At 45.1% G+C, this 19,543-nt stretch overlaps 2 protein-coding genes across 3 annotated transcripts in view; both read left to right on the top strand.

Moving 5' to 3' along the window:
• Positions 1-17: 17 nt before the first annotated feature.
• SCPEP1 (serine carboxypeptidase 1) lies at positions 18-10,046 on the top strand. Its single transcript, XM_079323329.1, has 13 exons — positions 18-140; positions 1,015-1,160; positions 2,027-2,116; positions 2,801-2,956; positions 3,420-3,494; positions 3,705-3,777; positions 4,602-4,639; positions 4,820-4,948; positions 6,412-6,496; positions 7,248-7,361; positions 7,964-8,101; positions 9,418-9,581; positions 9,693-10,046. The coding sequence occupies exons 1-13, from the start codon at positions 89-91 to the stop codon at positions 9,756-9,758; spliced, it is 1,326 nt and encodes a 441-aa protein (XP_079179455.1). The 5' UTR covers positions 18-88; the 3' UTR covers positions 9,759-10,046.
• A 7,883-nt stretch (positions 10,047-17,929) lies between these two features.
• The window catches only part of RAB11FIP4 (RAB11 family interacting protein 4), a 105,608-nt gene continuing 103,994 nt past the window's right edge, over positions 17,930-19,543 (top strand). Inside the window, exon 1 of one of the 2 annotated variants that reach the window (XM_079323605.1) lies at positions 17,930-18,320. In XM_079323605.1, coding sequence (XP_079179731.1) covers positions 18,177-18,320 — 144 coding nt within the window. In that variant the 5' untranslated portion in view covers positions 17,930-18,176. The remainder of the gene's footprint in view (positions 18,321-19,543) is intronic. The other variant, XM_079323606.1, reaches the window with a different exon arrangement.

Consider the following 19,543-nt stretch of genomic DNA (forward strand, 5'->3'; position numbering starts at 1 on the left):
GGAAGGGGCGGAGAGGCGGGAGCGGGGGCGGCGCCTCAGGGCGAGGCGGGCCCGGGCCGGTCCCGTGACGGCGGGAGCTGAGGGAGCCATGGGGCCGCTGCGCGCTGGGACCGCGCTGTCCGTGCTGCTGCTGGCGGCAGGTACGGGACGGGACGGGACGGGACGGGAGCGGGGACTCCGGGCACAGCGCTCCGTGGCCGCAGCCGCTGCTCGGCAGGAAATTCCGCTCGCCGGGGTGGCGGTCGGGAGGGACGGAGGGGCGGCGGGAGTCCCGGCGGGAGCAGCAAAGGTCACCGTGCCTTGGAAAAGCCTTATTGCTCCTACTCCTGTGCGCTGTTGCCTTCTGCCCTGACCCTGAGATTAAGGGATGGCGTGTCCGAGGTCTGTTGCGTGTCCGAGATGGACAGTAGACTGACCGCGTAAGGCGAGCAGGCGCTGCTGACTGAACTGAGTTTAAATTATGTTTTGGGTTCCTTTAGAAGTGGCCCCCCGTCTGTGTGTATCCCTCTGGAGCGATGCAGTCTCCGCAGCCTCCCAGAGCGAGGCGCGGGGATGAGCTCGGTGCGGCCAATCGCGCCAAGGCTGCGGGTTCGATCCTGCTCCCTGCACGGTTTCACTCTCTTCAGGGCCCTTTCAGCTCAGAATATTCTGTGACCCTTGTCAAAATTGGGAGTTATTCCACTGGGGTTAGTGGGGTTGTGCCTTCAGCCCAGGCCTTGAAAACACCTCAAGAATAAATTTTTCCAGCGATTGGGCTGTTATTCCGGCGGCAGCTCTAAAGCCAGGCTCTGATAAGGAAGCACTTAATTACCCACTTCATTCATTGATGATAACTCAGCTGTGGGTGGGGGTGTAAATATAGGCAGGGTTTGTATAGTAATTTTTTTTTAATAGTGGTAACACTTCTAATTATCACTCCCAATATTGAAATGTAATGTTTTGGAACAATTCTGGTGGAAAGCCCAAAGCTGAGCCTTTTTATCTGGCTGATTGTTATTTTTATTTCCCCCCAAGGTGTAGTTCTGAGGCAGCCCCAAGAGCCAAAAGAGGTGTGGGGATATGTGGAGGTTCGGAGCAAGGCTCACATGTTCTGGTGGCTCTACTATGCAAATAACCCAACCCAAGACTTCACAGAATTACCTCTTGTCTTGTGGCTTCAGGTAAGGTTTGGTGAGCGACACCTAAGCAATAATTCTTTCCATCTGTGCCTGGTTTCAGTCTGAAATCTGATATTGTGCAGCTCTAGAGAAACAGGATTCAAAACTGCCTGGTTCTAAATGCCTTGCCTTGTGAATGAAGTGTTGGGAAAAACAATGATGATTTCATTCTGCCGTTGTGAGGTGTCCTCAACTGCTCACCTTCCACCACGTTCAATTGCAATTACAGGGATTGTTCTTACTCTTCATACTACATTAGTGATTTTTGTGCACTCTAGTTTCACAGCTCCTTTCCTGGAGAGCTCGAAGTCTAAACAATGCTCAGAGGGAGAGAGAGTAGATAAAATAATCACAGATTTAGGATGATTTCTGAATGGAACCAATCTCAGTTTGATAAAAGTGTGGACATGTTCTCCACAGTATGTTTCAGAAGTTAATGTTGAACAGAATCACTTGAGGACTTTTTCTCATTCTTTCTGGGTTATTTCATTAGAGTGAAACCCACAAGCTGTACATGCTGATTGTGCTAATGACTTGCAAAGCCACAGTTAGCAGATAGTTAACTTTTGCACTCCATATTCAGGGAATAAGGTTTTGAAATGCTCACAGGGCAAGTAGCTCACCAGAAGCTCTTGCAAGTGGGTGACTGCTTCTCTGTTGAATTCTTGCTTTCAGAAGTGGCATGTGTGCCCATAACCCAAGACTATGAGGATCAGAGCCTCTCTGCAAATTAATGCTTAGTGCAAAAGCCATTTAAAAAATGTACAATCTGTCATTCTACTTACTTGCTGGCTTGTATTTTTCTTCCATCTGTCATATTTATGCCATGCTGCCTTTTAATGTCTTTGTCATTTGGTATTTCCCTGCAGGGAGGTCCAGGAGCTTCAGGCTGTGGATATGGGAACTTTGAAGAGATTGGTCCATTAGACAAAGAAATGAAACCAAGAAATACAACCTGGGTACAGTAGAGAGTTCAGCTTCTACCTGCTAATTACATATGTTTGTTTGCTTATGTAAGCAGATAATCACTATGCAAAAAAAACCTGAACAGTGTTTCATTTAAAGTCAGTAGAACTATAATATTTCAAGTTAAAATATTGTGGTTAATAAATTAACTTATAGGAATAGCCTTGTTTAGAACTGAGGGGTAGACATATTAATTTGATTTGATGAAGTATATCTGGTCTTCCATGAAATTGTGAAATGCAGAGAGCAGGGAAATTGTAGGAAGTGTTATTTCAGATCACAGCTTCATTGTGTGCATTCACAGTGCTCTTTCTGTGCAAAACCTGTGGCTTGTAATTACAGGTCCAGTATGGCCTTCAAGGGAAAACAAATTACAGCTGCTTGTGAAGATAGAAGTTTAATTAGTGCAATATATTTGTGCTCTGAGCAATAGTCTGAAGCACTCCAAAGTTCCCTAGATGACCTTCCTCTGGATCACTGGGAATTTTTGGGTGTATTTCTGGTTATAGACCAGGCAAATTAAAGACTTCATGTTCTTCATGTTGCACCTAATTTTTATGCAAATTTTTTGAGATCCGGGGATTTGCTGGCTCAGTTAATCATTTGTACCATCAAAACTAAGTTTTTTTGCTGGTGCTGAACTGAGGTTTATATAAACTTTCTTTCTGCTCCTACAGTTGCAGGCAGCCAGTATCTTGTTTGTGGATAATCCTGTGGGCACTGGATTCAGTTATGTGGATGACTGTAGCTTGTTTGCCCAAAACCTTACCACTGTAGTTTCTGATATGATGGTTTTTCTTGGAGAATTCTTCAAGTGTAGACCAGAATTCCAGGTAAGTGAAATGAATTCTTGTTAGTTGTTGTGTTTTTCTCTGCTTTTAAATAAAATTCAAAAAGAATTAGGGAGCAGACTTCTAGATGAGCAGTGTTTTGCTGCTAGGTAGTGTTTGGGGCAGGTATAACTACTGTCTTTTATTTTCCACATTTCAGAAGTTGTGTCTTATTTTTGGAATCAGTTAGATAAGCATTGGGGTGCATTTTATTGTCTGTTGAGTGATCTGAGTAGCATATAGAGGATCACAGCTGCTTATAGTTCCAAAATACTTCAGAACCAATCCCAGCAAGTCACCAGGATATTATGGAGCTTAATATGCAGTTTAGAATAAGAAAAACATTAAAGTTTTGATGGTGAAAGGTGAACAGCTGGTGCCTGAGTCCTGTGGGATGTGGGAGATGGTTGGAGGTACCTTCTGCCCTCTGCCTAATGAGTTCCTCATGTGGCTTTTCTGTCCCCAGACCATCCCATTCTACATATTTTCTGAATCTTATGGAGGTAAAATGGCTGCTGGAGTTTCTTTAGAGCTGCACAAGGTAGGTGCTTGGAGGATACAGTTCACTTTTCATTTAAAACATGGGTTTCTGCAAGTACTTTTCTTTTCTGGAATACACTGTCCCTGTTGTCTAATTCACAATGCTACTTATTTTTTTACTTAAAGAAAACTGGTTCTAGAGTAATGAATAGCTAAATAAAATTTGATTCTTGGTTTGGTTTTTTGTTTTGTTTTTCCTCTTATCACGAAGGCTGTTCAAAAAGGAACCATAAAGTGCAATTTTATGGGGACTGCTCTTGGAGACTCATGGATTTCTCCTTTGGGTATGTTTAAACTCCTCAGACTGTGGATGATTTGTTGTTATTTTGTTTTGTTGGGTGTTGTAATCATTCTGTTAGAGCCTAAAGTCAAAAATGCCATCCCTGCCTTAAGTGAATTAACTCTCTAGTGAGACTGGTAAATCAAAAAGAAATACTCAGCCTTTCAAGCTGTGACTGAAGAATCTCCCTTTAGAATGTATCTGGATTAGGAAAAGTCAGAGAGAAAGGTCAGTGAGGAGCACACTTGCATCTGAAATGGAGGGATGGTGAAATGTGCCTGCACATCTCCACAGCCTCTGGGGTGTTTGTAACAGTCTTGTGCTTAAAGGTGGCCTCCAAATGATTCACAAGGCTGCAAAAGAGATTTGTGTCTGGTGGAGGACAAAAAGCAAATTAAAGGGTTCTTAGTCTGTCAGTGGGATTGACAAGGACAGACTTCACAGATTCCCTGCAGCAAGAACAATACCAAGCAAATTCTTATCTATCTGCCACCAGCTGGTCCTTGAGAATTTGCAAACAAAGTTATTATAAAGCAGATTTGTTGCTGGGGGGAAAACATTTTGGTAAAAACATGTTGGATGCTTTAAATAAATTTCACTGGCTAACTCACAGGGGGTTAATGATGTTGCAGGATTTGTAAAGAACCTGCTCTGTTCCCTAATATAACCTTAGGTTTAAACAGAGCTGACTGCACATTTTTACTGATTATTTCATCTTTATTTATTTTTCTTATAAATATTGTTGCCTCAGTAAAGGAAAAGTAAGTTAAATCTTATGTCAATGACTGATTGTCAGTTTGATGTTTGAAATGTGTTCTGTTTGTTTAGACTCTGTGCTGAGCTGGGGGCCCTACCTTTACAGCACTGTAAGTACCTCCTTAAACTCTTGGTCCTCACCTGACCCCTTGTGCTGCCATACAGTACAAATGGGTGTTGAATTTTAAGATTACCTCTTGGCCTGAATAAAACCTTGAAAGCACAAAGGCTGTTAGCACTAAATGGATGTGGAATTGTAATTGAAGCTGTCCTTTGTGTTTGTTTTCCAGTCTCTCCTTGATGATAATGGTCTAGCAGAGGTGACTGCTGTTGCCAAAGAAATAATGGATGCAATAAATAAAAATCAGTATGGGCTGGCCACTGAGCTCTGGGGCAAGGCTGAAGGTGTCATTGAAGAGGTGAGATCTTTGATTAACATTAAGAAGTAATTGCTGCCTGAGGAGGCACATGATTTCAAGTTCTTCTTCCTCTGAGTGCTGAGCTGGCATGAATTCTCCAGCTCTCTGCCCAGTCATTTTTGCCAGGATTTGTTTTATCCCAGTGCTGATATAAAGGAGTGTTTGCTATGCCCTGCAGGGTGTGTGAGAGAAAGTGAGCAGGAGAGCCCTTGTGATCTTCCTGTATTGCACTGTGCAATGTTTCAGCATGCCACTAGTCCTCTTGATTTCCACAGTTTCAAATTAAATAAACCATATCTCCTGGAAAGCTTTGAATATTGAAAGCTGCATCCACCAAGACACAAATTTGAAGTTCAGTATGCATGTCTATTTGAAGAGCTACAAGAAGTGCACAGGATGGAAAGGAACCTCGAGTTATGGTCTGTTACTGTGGGTCATTGCATCTCATTACTTAGAAAGTCCCAGCATAAAAGATTGGTGAAGTCTTGCTTTTGTTTCTCCTGTTAAAAGGTTGCTCCAAAATTTCATTCCTTGTTACATCTCATTCTTTAGCACATGTAAAGCTCTGCCTTCCTTGGACAGAAAGGCTAATCTGGAGCCACTTCCTTTTTTTGTTCTTTTTTTGGCATTTTTTGTTTTGGTGTTTTCTGTGCTTCATAAATGACAGTGCCTTGCACATAGTTTCACTTCTTGCTGTTTGGAAGGAACTTCTGGTTCCTGTTTTACTTTTCAAATCTACTTGGTTTCCCCCCTCAGTTGTGATGATGCTGGCAAGTGAAGGCACTGTAGTTCTTCTGGGGTTGCTGTTGAGCTGATTTCTGACCTAAGCATCAGAACTTTAAAAACTCAAAAATCAAGTAAAGCAGGGCTTCAAGAATCTGGAGTAACTTCTCTAATGGCAACACTGCTGATGTTTGTCCTTGGATGCAGGCAGCCTCTAAAGCTGCATCAGAGCTGCCAATCTGCAATGCTTGGGCACATCCAGCTGTCAGCAGCTGCAGGAGAGGGGTGGCTCCTACCCATCAGCACGTTTTTGAGGAAACATTTTAGATTTTGGAGGATTGTATGTTGGAAGGATGTTGAGTGAGAGCAGCAGCAGACCATCTGTGGCAGTTGGGGGTGTCTGAAAGCATCACCTGGCACTGCAGCTGTCTGTCATGAGTAATGCAGGGCAAACTTCCTGTGGCTTCACTTCTGCTTCAGAGGAGTAAATAACATCTCTGGCACAACCCATGTGTGAACAATACAGGCTTGAGGAATCTCTTTCCCACTTCTCAAAGCAAATGTAGAACTGGAGTTTTTCCACAAGTATCTTCCTGGTGTGCAGGTAAAGTGACAGGTCACAGAGTCCTTTATTTAGGATTTACTCATGTTTTTTTTTTCTTTTTCTTTTCAGGAAAGACTGTTCTTCATATCTGAGAAATGTTTTTATTAGTGATACTGAAATTATCTTGTGTTTTCAGAACACAGACAATGTGAACTTTTATAACATCTTAACTAAGGAGGTTCCAGAAGTGAAATCAGATGAACAAGAAAATCTCCATCTCAGTAAGTTGTAAATACTTGAACTTTAAATATTAAATAAAAGTATTTAAATACTTAAATACTTGAACTTCTGAGGCCCTGTGTTTCAATTCACATACTCTGACAGTGGAAAGAGCCTCAATGTAGCACATCCTTAAAATGGATGTTGATATTCTTCCAAGCAGAACTTGTTTGCTGTTGCATAGAGATAGATAGGAATGTGGAACAACCCTATAGATGACACCTCCACCTATACATCCTGCACAAATTACAGCAAGGAAGCAGTCAGTATAATTGCAACATCCTTTTATGACCTTTTAAGTTACTTCCTCTTACTGTTTTTCATTTCTGTCTTTAAAATGTGTCTCATCAGTATAAACAGTCTGATTTAAATTATTGCTCCATAATTTTTGTGCATCAATGTGAAAAACACGTGTAGTTTCTTTCAAGCTCTTTTTCTGTTGGCTTCATAAGGGAAGGTGAAATTAACTCCTGAAGGTAAAATACCACAGCTCAAAAATAACTGGTTTGTTAAGAAGAGCCAAGTAGTTAAAGCAAAGTGCCCAGTGTTAGCCAAAAGTAGGAATGGATGTATCATCCTGCCCTAAATAAGGGTTGACTTCAGTGGTTTCTAGTAAAAGTAAGCACATCTCTGTGGTGTTGCATTTTCATTAGAATACACTTCGTTGGCCCTGATTGACACTGAAGGTTGTTGTCTGTGCAGGTTGGTGTCTTAAATGTGCCACTGATCCAGGCGTGTTCTCTCCTCCTTCAGTGCGGCTTTACCAGCACCATGTTGGCAGAATGCATCAGAACAGCCTGGATGAGCTGATGAATGGCCCCATCAGAAAGAAGCTGATGATCATTCCTGACTGTGTGAAGTGGGGAGGTACTTTCCTGTCTGATAGTGTGCACCTGATGAGTCCATTACCACTGCTTATAGTATTGCATCCTGTAGGAAAATACTCTGACAACCAGTCACATTCAATTGTCTTTATCTGTGGGGCTAAGGAGGGGATTTGTTCTCAGAAATGAAGATGTGGTGGGGCAGGCCTGTGGGAGCAGGTCTGGTTCTGATTAGCCAAGTAAATAAAAATACAGAGGGAGGGAGGAGGATCCTCTGAGCAGCAGTATTTCAGGAACTGTTTTCTGTCTCTCGTGCAGTCTTGCTGAAATTTGTCAGCTTTTCTCTGCCAGAAGTCTGGTGTCATGTAATGATGCATCTTATGGAGGAGAGGGTGTAAAACAGGCTTAAAGGCTGATGTCAGCAACCTGTGTGTGTAAACAGGAGCCAGAAATTACAGCACTGTCTATGGAGCACAGCTGCTCTCTGGTCCTGTTCCCCAAACTGATAAATCACAGCCACTTTGGGCTAGGACTGTTTCTTGTGCAGCTGTGAACTCCATTTTAGAGCCTTTAGCCCATGCTTCTGTCCCAGCTTGGAGATGACATCTTTCATCACTTAAAATTTGTCTTTCTGGTTCCAACCAGGTCAGTCCAAACAGGTCTTTGAGAACATGGCTGAGGACTTCATGAAACCTGTCATCGATATTGTTGATCAGCTTTTGGCAGCCAATGTCAATGTCACAGTCTATAATGGGCAGCTGGACCTCATTGTTGACACCATGGGTGAGGAACTTGTTGACTGGGGATGGAAACAAAATATGTGATGAGTAGAAAGTGGAGCTGTCAGTATATTGGTACCCAGATTTCTCCAATCTCCTTTGCAAGCCTCTTCTCTAACTAGCAGTGCTTAAATACTACAGTCAGAATTGAGCAGCACTTAGGAAGTTTTGCTTGTGTCCCTCTGGGAGAGGCAAATCCTTTACCTCCATTATATTGTTGAGAAATGGATCTGCAACATCAGTAATTGCTTGTTTCAGGTAAGCTAATAATTCACTTAATCCTGCTGGATAGGCACATAGATGTGTATGTGTGTATGCTCATTCATAGGCAAAGAATGCTGGTAATTAATGAGGGAGGATGCAGTGGAAGAGTGATCACACCTGCTCACAGTGAACACTCCTGCACACCTTGGGCTTTGTTTGCTGCTTGCATGGTGCTGCTTTGGTCCAGAAGCACTTTGAGGACCAGGCCAAGTGCTGCTGAAATGCCTCATAAGGCTGCTGTGCTCCCTTCCACTGGTCTTTTCTCACCAAGTTAAAGAATCTGCAGTCAACAGACTCCACAAACACCTTCTGTTGTGTGAAAGGCTTTATTCCTTGTATATCTCTGTCCACTTAGATACTCAGATGCCCTTCATGAACAACACAGCAATCAATCAATTCAGGAAACACAATGTTTAGGCTGTCAGAACAGATTAGCAGTTGGCAGTGTTCCAGTTTTTCACATTCTAGTCTAAAATTGAGCTGTAGTTAACATGTAAATTCTTCCAGCAGTTCACAGGTAGGCTAAATCTTTGTCCCCCTTGGAGTCCTGGAAATGATCTTGTTGCTGTCTTGACCTCCACCTTCTCTAGCAGCACATGGAAACAGAAAGCCTTTCCAGCCTCCCCTCAATGAGTGTCTAACAAACAGAGAAATTCATGAGGGGGACTTGGTATGGATTATCCTTCTCCATGGCAGGACATTCAAGGTGTTTGAGGTGCAAAGTGAAATATGTTGGAATTTTTAGGGCTGCAGAGCCTCCAAGAAGCATATATTCAACTTTTACAATCCTAAATCCATTTCATAGACACCTTCACTGTTTACTTACTCTGTTCTTCCCTCCACTGATTTGTTTTACTTTGTCCTGAATTTTCCTAGACACAACAGAACTGTTCAGGATCTGAGCACACAGACTCTGTGCTAACTCTGCTGTACTGGTATCCAGTACAGGGGGCATCCAGCTGAACTGGACTCCCAAGCTGCTGTGCAACCAAGTATGGGTAATTTCCAAGTATTGGTAATCAATGCTTAGTAATCAGTATCTCTTACCTCCAACAGGCCAGGAGGCATGGATCAGGAAACTGAAGTGGCCTAATTTGGATCAGTTCAGCCAGAAAAGGTGGAAGGCACTGTATGTGTCTCCAGAATCCACTGAAACAGCTGCTTTCCACAAGGCTTATGAGAACTTTGCTTTCTTCTGGATTCTCAAGGCTGGCCACATGGTAAATAGTCATGTCCTTGGGGTGGAATCAGCAAGAAGACTGAAGATGTGTGTGTAGCTGCTGTCTGCTTCCTTACAGCAGCTGCTTATCCTGTGCTTTTCTCTCTGCTAGGTACCAGCTGACCAAGGAGAGATGGCACTCAAAATGCTCAGGATGGTGACCCAGCAGCAGCACTAGGGGAGGGGAGGTCAGCTGGTCTGGCTTCCTGCCCAGCACCAGGGTTCTGAAGGAGTGAATCTGGGATGCTAAGCCAAAGAAGGCACAGTGGCTGTTTGGAAACACAGCCTCCCTCATCTTACTGATCCTGTGCTCAAGTGCTTGTGGAAAGGCATTTTTTTTCTCTGAATGTGTTATTGCTTTTGAATTTTTAAGCTGTGATTTGTTGCCTTAACACTCTTCATAAATGACTGTTCCAGAGGGAAGTTCCCTGTCATAAAGAATAAACCCTGAACCTTTGCCTTGGAAGGATTTTGTGCTCTTGCCCTTCCCTGAATGTTCTCTTGTCTGTTTGCACACCAAGAGTAAAACTGATTTGACTTGATTTGCTTTGTGTTCCTCTGGGGAGATGACCTGCTTCATGAGGCTGTGGAATTCCTTCCTTTGTCCTTCCTTTGGCTTCTGCTTGAGTCACCTGGCTGCATTTCAAGCTGAAGACATGGAAATGTCAGGACAGAAGACCTGCCCTAGAGTCCATCTCATCTTGCTGAGGTGCCTGAATTAGGATCCAGGATTCTTCAGAGTTCCTGTGCTATGGAGAGAGAAAAACATCCCACAGAGGACAATTTGGCTTTTTTCATCTGAGCATTTGTTTCTTGTTTCCATTCTTTTTCATGTCTGCTACTCAAACTTTGCCTTTATCCTCAACACCTAAAGCACATCCAGCAGGAATTCCTGCTTTTCTGTGTCCTGAAGCAGAAGGCCTCTTAATACCCTCTTGTACCAAAGAGTCCCAACAGACAGAAGCCTCTTAAAGTCTTCTAGGTTTAACCAGAAGAAAAGGAGCATTGTTTGAGCAATAACTGCATAATTCTGAAAGGTGATAGGAGTGTTTAAAGGATGTATATACAAAGCCTTGATCCATGTCTTTTAGAGATTTTTTTAAACTTTTGCAGAGACCTATTACTTTGAAACTTTAATACATAGTTAAGAAGAGACTTGGTCAGACATCATTTTACTTTTGCTGTGGAGCATGAAGTAGTTGGTTTTTTTTATTGGTGTCTGATAGGAGGCACAACAGCTCCTTCCAGCTGTCAGAATTCTAAAAAATAATTGCAATCTCTCAATTACTCCAACCACTGAAACTGTCATGAAATACCTGATAGCACTGTCTTAGCAAGAACTGAGGCACAATGCTGTGTGAGCACACATGCACTCCCCCAGCAGCTGCACTATTGGCATCTAATAATTGCTTTCCTTTTTCATGTTCCCTTCTTGTATTCTCGAGAACTTTAGCAATGCAAATCCAGATTAGTTTTTTTTAAACATCTTTTTCAATAAATAGGTCTAATTCATCTCTCTTCAGCATCACATTGATTTCACTGCTTGAAAATGACATCTTTTCTGTTTTGGCTTTTTGATGAACAAGAGGAGGTTGCTACCAGTGTGTAAATTTGCATATGTGCATTCTTGGAATATTTTAAAATAATTTGCCTAGCAAATCAGTATGTTTTTTGCCTGGGTAATGTGCTGGTTTGGGCTAGGTTAGAGTTCATTTTTTTCCTAGTAGATAGTATGGGCTATGTTTTGGATTTGTGCTGGAGATGTTGATAACACAGGGTTGTTCCAGTGTGGCTGAGCAGTTCTTTTCTGCCCTCACCAGATCCCACCAGTAAGGGACCTTTTGGGACACCAGGAGTTGGAGGGGACACAGCTGACCCAAGGGATGTCCCAGGCTGGTGGTGTCATGCTCAGCTGGGGGAGAAGGAGGAAGGGGAGACATTGGGGGTGATGCTGTTTGTCTTCTCAAGTAACTGCTGCATGTGATGGAGCCCTGCTGCCTTGGAGACAGCTGCACACCTGCCTGGGAAGTGGTGAATGAATTCCTTGGTTTGATTTGCTTGTTGCCTATTAAACTGTCTTTATTTCAACACAAGTTTTCCCACTTTACCCTTCAGTCTCTTCCCCATCTGTCTCAGGGGGAAAGTAAATGGGCATCTCTGTGGTGTTTATTTGCTGGCTGGGGTTAGACCATGACCACAGTCTGAATTGGCTGGTCCTCAGTCCTGTTATATACAATATTAATCCTAAATTAATACTATAGGCCTTGAGAGAAGAAAATAATTGAGAAGGTGGTCTCTCCAGAATGCAGCATTTACTGCTGTTCTCAGCCCTCTTTATCCAATGGGACATTGATTCAATTGCTATGGGCTGGTGCTCAGTCACAGGCATGAGGCATCTGTTCCTTTTCCTGCTTTGTTTTAGCTTCAGCAGGTTTTTCTGTTGGCAGAAACAGCCTGTGAGGAAAAAAAGATGGTGTCAAGAAGGCTGGTGGTAACAATTTGCTGGTTTTAGGGGCTATGCCAAATCTAAGTGTGCTAGAATAAAAACACTTGTCCATGGAGACAGGCTTTTAACTAGGGTTCATTTAAATGCAAACAACAAAGCAGCAATCCCTTAGCATCCAGGAAGATTTGCTTTATTCCAGTAAAGGCTTTGTCACTGGTGTGTCACAGCTCTAGATCATCACAAAGGTAGGTCACCTGTCCAGCAGATGCTGTAAGAAATCAGTTGCTTTGAAAGGAGTTCAAGTCCCACTGTGTATCTGATTGGTAGTGACATAATTTGTCTACTTTGATTTCATGCACTGTGTCTTTTCCAGATAAGGGCAGTCACTTGGCAAATCCATTAGAGTGATTCATTCTAAATATTAATGCAATGTTTTACAGATGCTGGATCAGTCAGAAGAAAACAGCCCAGTGTCTGTATTTTATCCTCTGCAGCTGCAGGCTCTGATTGCATAGGTAGCCTGACAGCCACTGACTTATTCTGCTCACCATCAGTTAAAGTTCATTTTCACTCTGTTAAAAATCAGTAATTCAGCACTGCTGCTTCAGCATGAAGAGTTTTGGCTTTCTATAACCATCTACCTTTTCCAAGCCAAAGAAAGAGACCTAGTTTCTTTCAAAGCCACAAGAAAAGAATGTCTGTGTACTGAGGCAAGATGGAAATCTTGGAGCACTTCTTCATTGTCATGTTGTATCTGTTATCCTGTAAATATTCTTATGTATGGCAGCACAATTTTTATGGGTCACTTGTGGACTCTGAGACCTATTCATGTTTCTCCAGAAGGGGTTCAGGAATGGAGTAGTAATTTGTCTGGCCCACAAACTGATGCAGAAACAGTAAGAACTTGTATAGAGTGGAGTTCACCCTCACAAATGTTTTTTGAGCCTGATTTTAGCATTTGCTGTATGATAGATTTGATAGTTAAGAAGTAGCTTATAGGTCTTGTGGAGGAACAAATGGATCAGAAATCTAGATGCAAAATACACTTGTGGTAAGGCAAGGTTTAGGACATGGGACTTGTCCAAATTTCACTTGGATGTCACGTAGGCAAACACAGCTACAGATTCACAGGGGACTTGAAAAAAATAAGGCCAGAGTGAGTGCTGTACAGAGTGCCTCTGCTGTACAGACATCACACTTTTACTGAAGCTGATTCAAATCCAGGAGCTCATTTCTGTTTGGAGACACAACAAGTGATGACTGACATTAGCATCAGTATGGTATGCCATGTTCTAATTTTATTATTCTCTCCCATTTCTCCTTGCTGAATGCAGCAATATCTGGGAATTACATTACTGTGGTCAGCTCTACTAAAAGTGCAAATGGAACGTATTTATTCAATGGTGTGTAGTCCATCTTGGATAGGACAAAATAAACAAAATTGTAGAAACTTCATTTGAAGCAGTAAAAGATTATTTTTAACAGTTTATATGCTGTGTTATGGGTGATTTAGGCTAAAAAAATACTCTGGCTGATGCATCCTCAGCTGCTAGATGATTTTCTAGATGGTCCATTTATTTTTTAACATGTTGAGGGAAAGGAGGAAAAAGAAATCTTTAGGAATCTGGGACTTAATGTGATTTCCTTGTTAGAGCCAGAGAGGAGTATGTGTGTCACTTGACAGCCCTATTTGGGGTAGAAGTTGAAAACAGCTTGACTGCTGCTACTACACTGGGTCTGCTTTTCACAGAGTTTTCCCAGAGCTTTAAACATTTTATTGGTTTCAAGAGGTTGCCAGATATTATTCTATGTTATAATCTGAGGGAAATGTAAGCCTGCCCAATTCCTTGGTCAGAGCAAAGTGGGCAGGTGCTGTTTTTTCCCTGAGGCAGCAGGGAGGTTTCTGGAATGTACTGAGAAGAGAGGCTTGGTCCCAGGGCAGCTGGAGAACTGTGGGGTGTGGAGGAGGGAGAAAACTTGTCCATTCACCTGGGCTTCACCAATTCTGCCTTTGTTCTTCTTGCCAGCCTCGGCAGGTGGATGGTGCCAGACGTGCAGTGGAGTGACTGGCCACTCGGTGGAGTAAGGAGACCTGGGAAAGCCAGGGGAGCAGCTGGCACTGCTGGAAACGCCAGGGAAAAAACGTTTGATCCTGTGAATTCACTGTGAAATCGACTTCATGTGAACCACCACAGAGATTGTTTATTTTAGCAGTAACTGTGTAGAATGTGTGTTGTAAGAAGAAACAAATAAGGCACTAATGTGTTTGAATTTAGTCAGTTGCTTTCTAGCTGGGCTCATCTGACAGTTTTGCTCATGCCCAATTCATAATCTGGTAAGAGTGCTGTTGAAATCAATCATGTAAAATTAAACCAGTAACGCTTCTACAAGGTGAGGTCCTATAGCACTTAGAACATTCAAAGGAAGATCCTTGCTTATAGAAACATTTCCCCAAAAATTCTTTTGTTCTTGATGTTTAACTTTTCATAATAGAAAAATAGATCAGAGAAAAGGCAGTAAAAAAAATCAAGTATCTTGCTTTTTTTCCGAAGTTAATTAAGCTAGTCTTAAGTAATATTTTAAAGTTCTCAGGGGCAAGGGTGTTAATAAGCTTATTATTTCTGCCTGTTACCTGTTGTTTGTGGTATTTAAAGATAATGTCCAGCTGATAAAGCACATTTGTTAATCAGAGCAGTCAATGGGAAACAGGATTTGATTCAAAATACAGCAAGACTATGAGAAGCCCAATATTCAAGCAGGGTATATTGTGTATACTATGGACAGAAATTGTACTATGAAGCTGTTCTTAGGGGCTGGTCTCTGGATGTTGCTGCAACACAACCAGAATTGTGGACAGGGCCATCAGCCCTGGGGAGTGCCCTCCTTAGATGCTGTTTCTGACATCACATTACAATTTGTTATGTTAGTGGAACTGACATTGATGGAAAAGCAGCTGATTGTAAAGAAATCCTGCAAACGACAACCATGGCCTGTGTTTTTTTGGTTTTTTTTTTTAACTATTCTTAGCAGGCAAATATGGAAAAGCACCACCACTAGTCATATTTCAAGTTCTAGAAGGAAACTAGAGTGGCAGTATGTAAAATTATTTATTTCACATAGTTTGAGTCAAATGAGGAGTTGCCAAATATCTCTAATTAAACAAGTAGTTAGATGTACCAGTAAGGAAAAATAGTCCACTGGTGCATGTCCTATGTAGAATTGGAAAAGAAAGGATGAGCAAGGAGCAATGCCAGCTGCACCACTGGAAATAGAAAACAACCTCCTGGATTCAGCCCTACAAACTTCACCTTGGCAGAGCAGCTGCCCAGCAAGTGGGTGGCACGTGTTTGGTTCACTGTCCTGATTTTAGCTCCCATGGGACACCCCCAGCTTTAAGATCACAGACCTTTACTGACAGCATCTCTCATCCCAGTTCTCCTGTGCTCACTGCTATCAAATCATCTCCCAGCTGTCAGATATTTGCTTGACATATTCAGCTGTCTGTAATGACAGCTTCTACAACCTCTCCAACTCTCTTATCAGCCTCACTCCAGTGCTTGCTGGCACTCAGGCTGTCTGTGGCAGTTCTTGGACTTCAGCACTAATTCCCCAAACCACAGTGTCTAAACCCAAATCTTCTTCCCCTTCCAATTAGTGCAAGACTGACACAGATTTTAATGCTGACAGTTTTGGTCTAAATCCATGTTATCCTGTACTTGCATATCATAAAGTTCATTTATCTTCCAGCAGAAGATAAAGGAGAGTCAGTGGAAATTAACTGGATTTCATAAAACTGAGCACAACCCCTGTGAGGTGTGTTCTTCCTCTAGTCATGACAAACAGGAATACTCCCTTTTTTTTTTTTTTTTTTTTTTTTTTTTTAATTGTAACTCCACTTTCCAGTCTGAGCCAAGCACAGCTGCCCACCTACATGGAGAGGGGAGTCAGAGCAAGGAGTCAGTGAGACAATCTCAGCAAATGAGGTGGGACAGTGATACAGATGTGCTCTGGGCCTTTGAAGAGTTTGAACTCTCTTCAGAGCAGTTAGACTAACAGGAGCTGACTCCACACTGGTGTCTGCCCACAACTCCAAGGGGCACCAGCTCACAGATTTTTGAATAGGTGTCCCCAAGGGGTGAGCTGAGCTCAATCCCCACGTAACCTGAAGAGTTCAAGGGTCTCAAGATAAAAGCTAAATATCCTCACATCTTAAAAATCCTGTTTTAACTCGACAGCTTCAGAGAAGTCTGCTGATCAAATATTCTGCTTTTCTTTTCACGTCTCTTCATATCTCTTCAGAAATTCTTTGCTTCCCAAGGTTCATATCTGATCTCTGCACTTTGATTTTTTTTTTCCCAGACTGGAAAGACCATTTAGTACATCAGTGAGGGAAAGGAGAACTCTTCCATGTTTTTTTGTAAAAATAAAGATCAAAGTGGCAGAGGCTCTGGAATCAGCTCCTTATCTCTCTGAGGATGGATATGTGGGGGATTGTATTGCTGTCACTGTGTTGTTGATTGACAACTGACTTACAGGCTACAGGAATGTCAAGCCATCCTCTTTCCAAACCCTGAATTTGCACATAAATAGGATGAGAAACACAAAGAAATAAAACTTCCTGAGAACACACTCGTTTCTACAAAAGATATAAATTTGAGCAGCTTGCTCTAATCATGTAATTTTCAGGGTTGTTAAGGGCCATATGGACCTCTCTTACTGCAAGAAGCAAATGAATGGTTACTGTCTCAATTCAAAATCTGCTGCACTTACATGGTCATTTTAGCTGGGCAGCTTTATCAATCACCTACAGGATGTCACTCAGTGATGGATGGTCACCTGCACTCAGCACCTACAGCAGGAAAGGAGTGCTGGCAGAGGCAGAGAGTACCTGAGCCCGAGCGGCCAGAGCTCCTTCCTCCCCAGGAGCTGCACCCATCACGCCTGGTCTGAGGCTCAGTGCAGAAACCAGAACCATCCCCGGTCCAAAACACTCTTGAGAGAAAGAAAAGGGGCAGAGCAGAGATCAAATTAAAACCCAGCCATGGAGCGCAGCATTTTCCGGCGGGTTTAACGAGGGATGGTGCATAGGCAGGGCCGTGCTGTCGCTCCCCGCTCTGGTGACAGCGGGCCGGGCAGTGTCAGTGCCCCGCCGCTCCGGGATCCTTCCCGGGCTCTGCCAGCTCCGCGTGTCCCGCTGAGCCTTAATTACCCCTTAACTCTTTGCACTCGGCTTTCCCCCTCCAGTCTGGAACTGTTCAGAAAAGGCTTTTTCTAACAAAAATTTCCTGATTTATAAGAAAAAATATTGCAGTGTGACTGGTGTTTTATCTGGGGCGTCGGACTGTGGGATGGAGCAGTGAAGGGGCTGCGAACGGTCCGTCCGCTGCCGCAGAGCCCCGGGGACGCCAGGCCGGCCGCATCCGGGCTGCTGCTGCCGCTCTCCCGTCCATCCTGCCTCGCTCCCTCGCTCCTCGGGCACTTTCCCCGCCACCGCCGCTGTTCCGCATCCCGCCCCGCTGTCACCAGTCCCGCTGTCCTCCCAGTCCCACTGTCCCTGTCCCTGGTCCCGCTGTCCTCCCGGGTCTCGCTTCCCCCCTCTCCCCGTCTCGGTGTCCCCGTCCCGCTGTCCCCGGTCCTGCTGTCCCCTCTTTCCCTGTCCCGGTCCTTGTATCCCGGTCCTGCTGTCCCCAGGCCCGCTATCCTCAGTCCCGCTGTCCCCTGCTGTTCCCTCTGTCCCTGTCCCGGTCTCTGTGTCCCCCCGGTCCTGCTGTCCGCCCTGTCCCCATCCCGCCGTCCCCGGTCCCGCTGTCCCCATCCCGCTGTCCTCCCTCTCCCCGTCCCCCCGTCCCGCCCCGCTCCCGCCCCCCCAGCTCTCCTTGCTGCCGCGGCGCCCCCTGGCGGCGGCCGCGCCTCCCTCAGCGCCATCCTCCAGCTCTGCCCTATTGTTCCCCGCCCGGCGCTCCCTCCCTCCCTCCGCCGGGGCTCGCGTCCTCCCCGCGCTCCTCTCCATCCCTCCCTCCATCCCTTCCTCCTCCTTCTCGCCGTCGCTCCCGCCCCGCTCCCCGGAGCTGATGTCACGCACCCGCTGAAGGCGCGGGCGATCATGGCTGCTGCTGCTGCGGCCGCGGCCGTGCCGCCGGCCTCCAGCTAATGCCCGCGATGGAGCCGGCCAGCCTGCTGCGGTTCCTGCGGAAGCTCAAGGAGGTTTTCGACGTGTGCGATGAGGATGCGGACGGGTTCATCCGGGTGGAGCACTTCGTCGCCCTGGGGCTGCAGTTCGGCCAAGGGGATGAGGTGAGTGCGGCGACTCCCGGCCCCGCGCAACTTTCACCTGCTGTGCGGCCGGACCCCGCCCGGGCCGCCCGTGCCCACCTGTGCTCACTGCCGTGTGTGTCCCTTCGGAGCCCCGGGCAGCCTCAGGGCAGCCCGCTCCCGCTCCTTTCGGGGTGCCTCGGGCTCCCTCCGTTCCTCGGGGGGTCCCGGAGCGGCCCCTTGGCGGCCTGGAGCCCCCTTCCTTCCCTCAGAGCCACCGGCCGCCTTCCCCCTTCGCCGTGGAGCGCTCCCTAAATCAGCGCGGCTCGCTCCTTCCCCAGGGGTCCCGGAGCATCCCCCGTCCCTCGCTGCAGGCACCGGTGGCGGTGCTTTTCGAGGGCTGTTTTTATTCTGGGTTTTGTCCGTCCTGGCTGAGCCGAGCTCTCGCCCGGGCACGGGGCACGGGGAGCGGAGCCGGTGCGGTGCCGGCAGTACTGGACAGCCGGGGAAACACCAAAAATGCACCCCAAAACCCCCGGGCATGGGCTGGCAGCGACGGCTCCCTCCACCCTGCCTCCCTCCAGCCCTCCAGTGACACAGCGCAAATCTGGAGTCGCGCCACCGGTCTGGGCAGAGCGTTGCGTCAGTGGGGCCGGTGTGAACCGCGACATCGGCGACATGCGAGCGGGACTCGGGCCAGGGGCGCTGGGTGGAAACAATTCCCTTCAGCGATTCGATCCGGGCTGCGGCTCCCGCGAAACGAACCGGCAAGAAACGCTTTCCTAGGAGAACTCTTGGGATGTTGCACTTCGCTGTTCAATGTGCCACAATGCGCCCCAGCAACTTTGGGTGCCAGGGAGGAGTGAAGCTGGAACTCCGATGAGGTTCAGAAAACCGGTGTCAAACAACCTTTTAAACTACAATAAAACAAATTAATGTGAGGAACTAATAAAACGGTGGTTTGTAGAGGGATGCCAAAGAGGCAGCAAAGACAGAGTGAATTCAAGTAATTGTTGGAGCAAATCGCTTATTTCTAGCTTTCCACTCGTAATGAAACACAGCTTATGAATTGAATCAGGAAACTAGGAGAGAGAAGGCTTATAACATACAGATTGTCACAGGTCTTAAACATTTTCTTGAAGAGAAGCTGCAGTTCGTGGTTTTAACAAGCAAAACAAGCCAGTAATCGTAGCAAGTTTTATTGATTTTGGGTTTGTCTCATACAATTTTATGTAAACTAATAGAAGTGTTTTTAAATCCTTATT

Source organism: Erithacus rubecula (assembly GCF_903797595.1).
Source record: "Erithacus rubecula genome assembly, chromosome: 20".
In the NCBI taxonomy this organism is placed as follows: Eukaryota; Metazoa; Chordata; class Aves; order Passeriformes; family Muscicapidae; genus Erithacus; species Erithacus rubecula.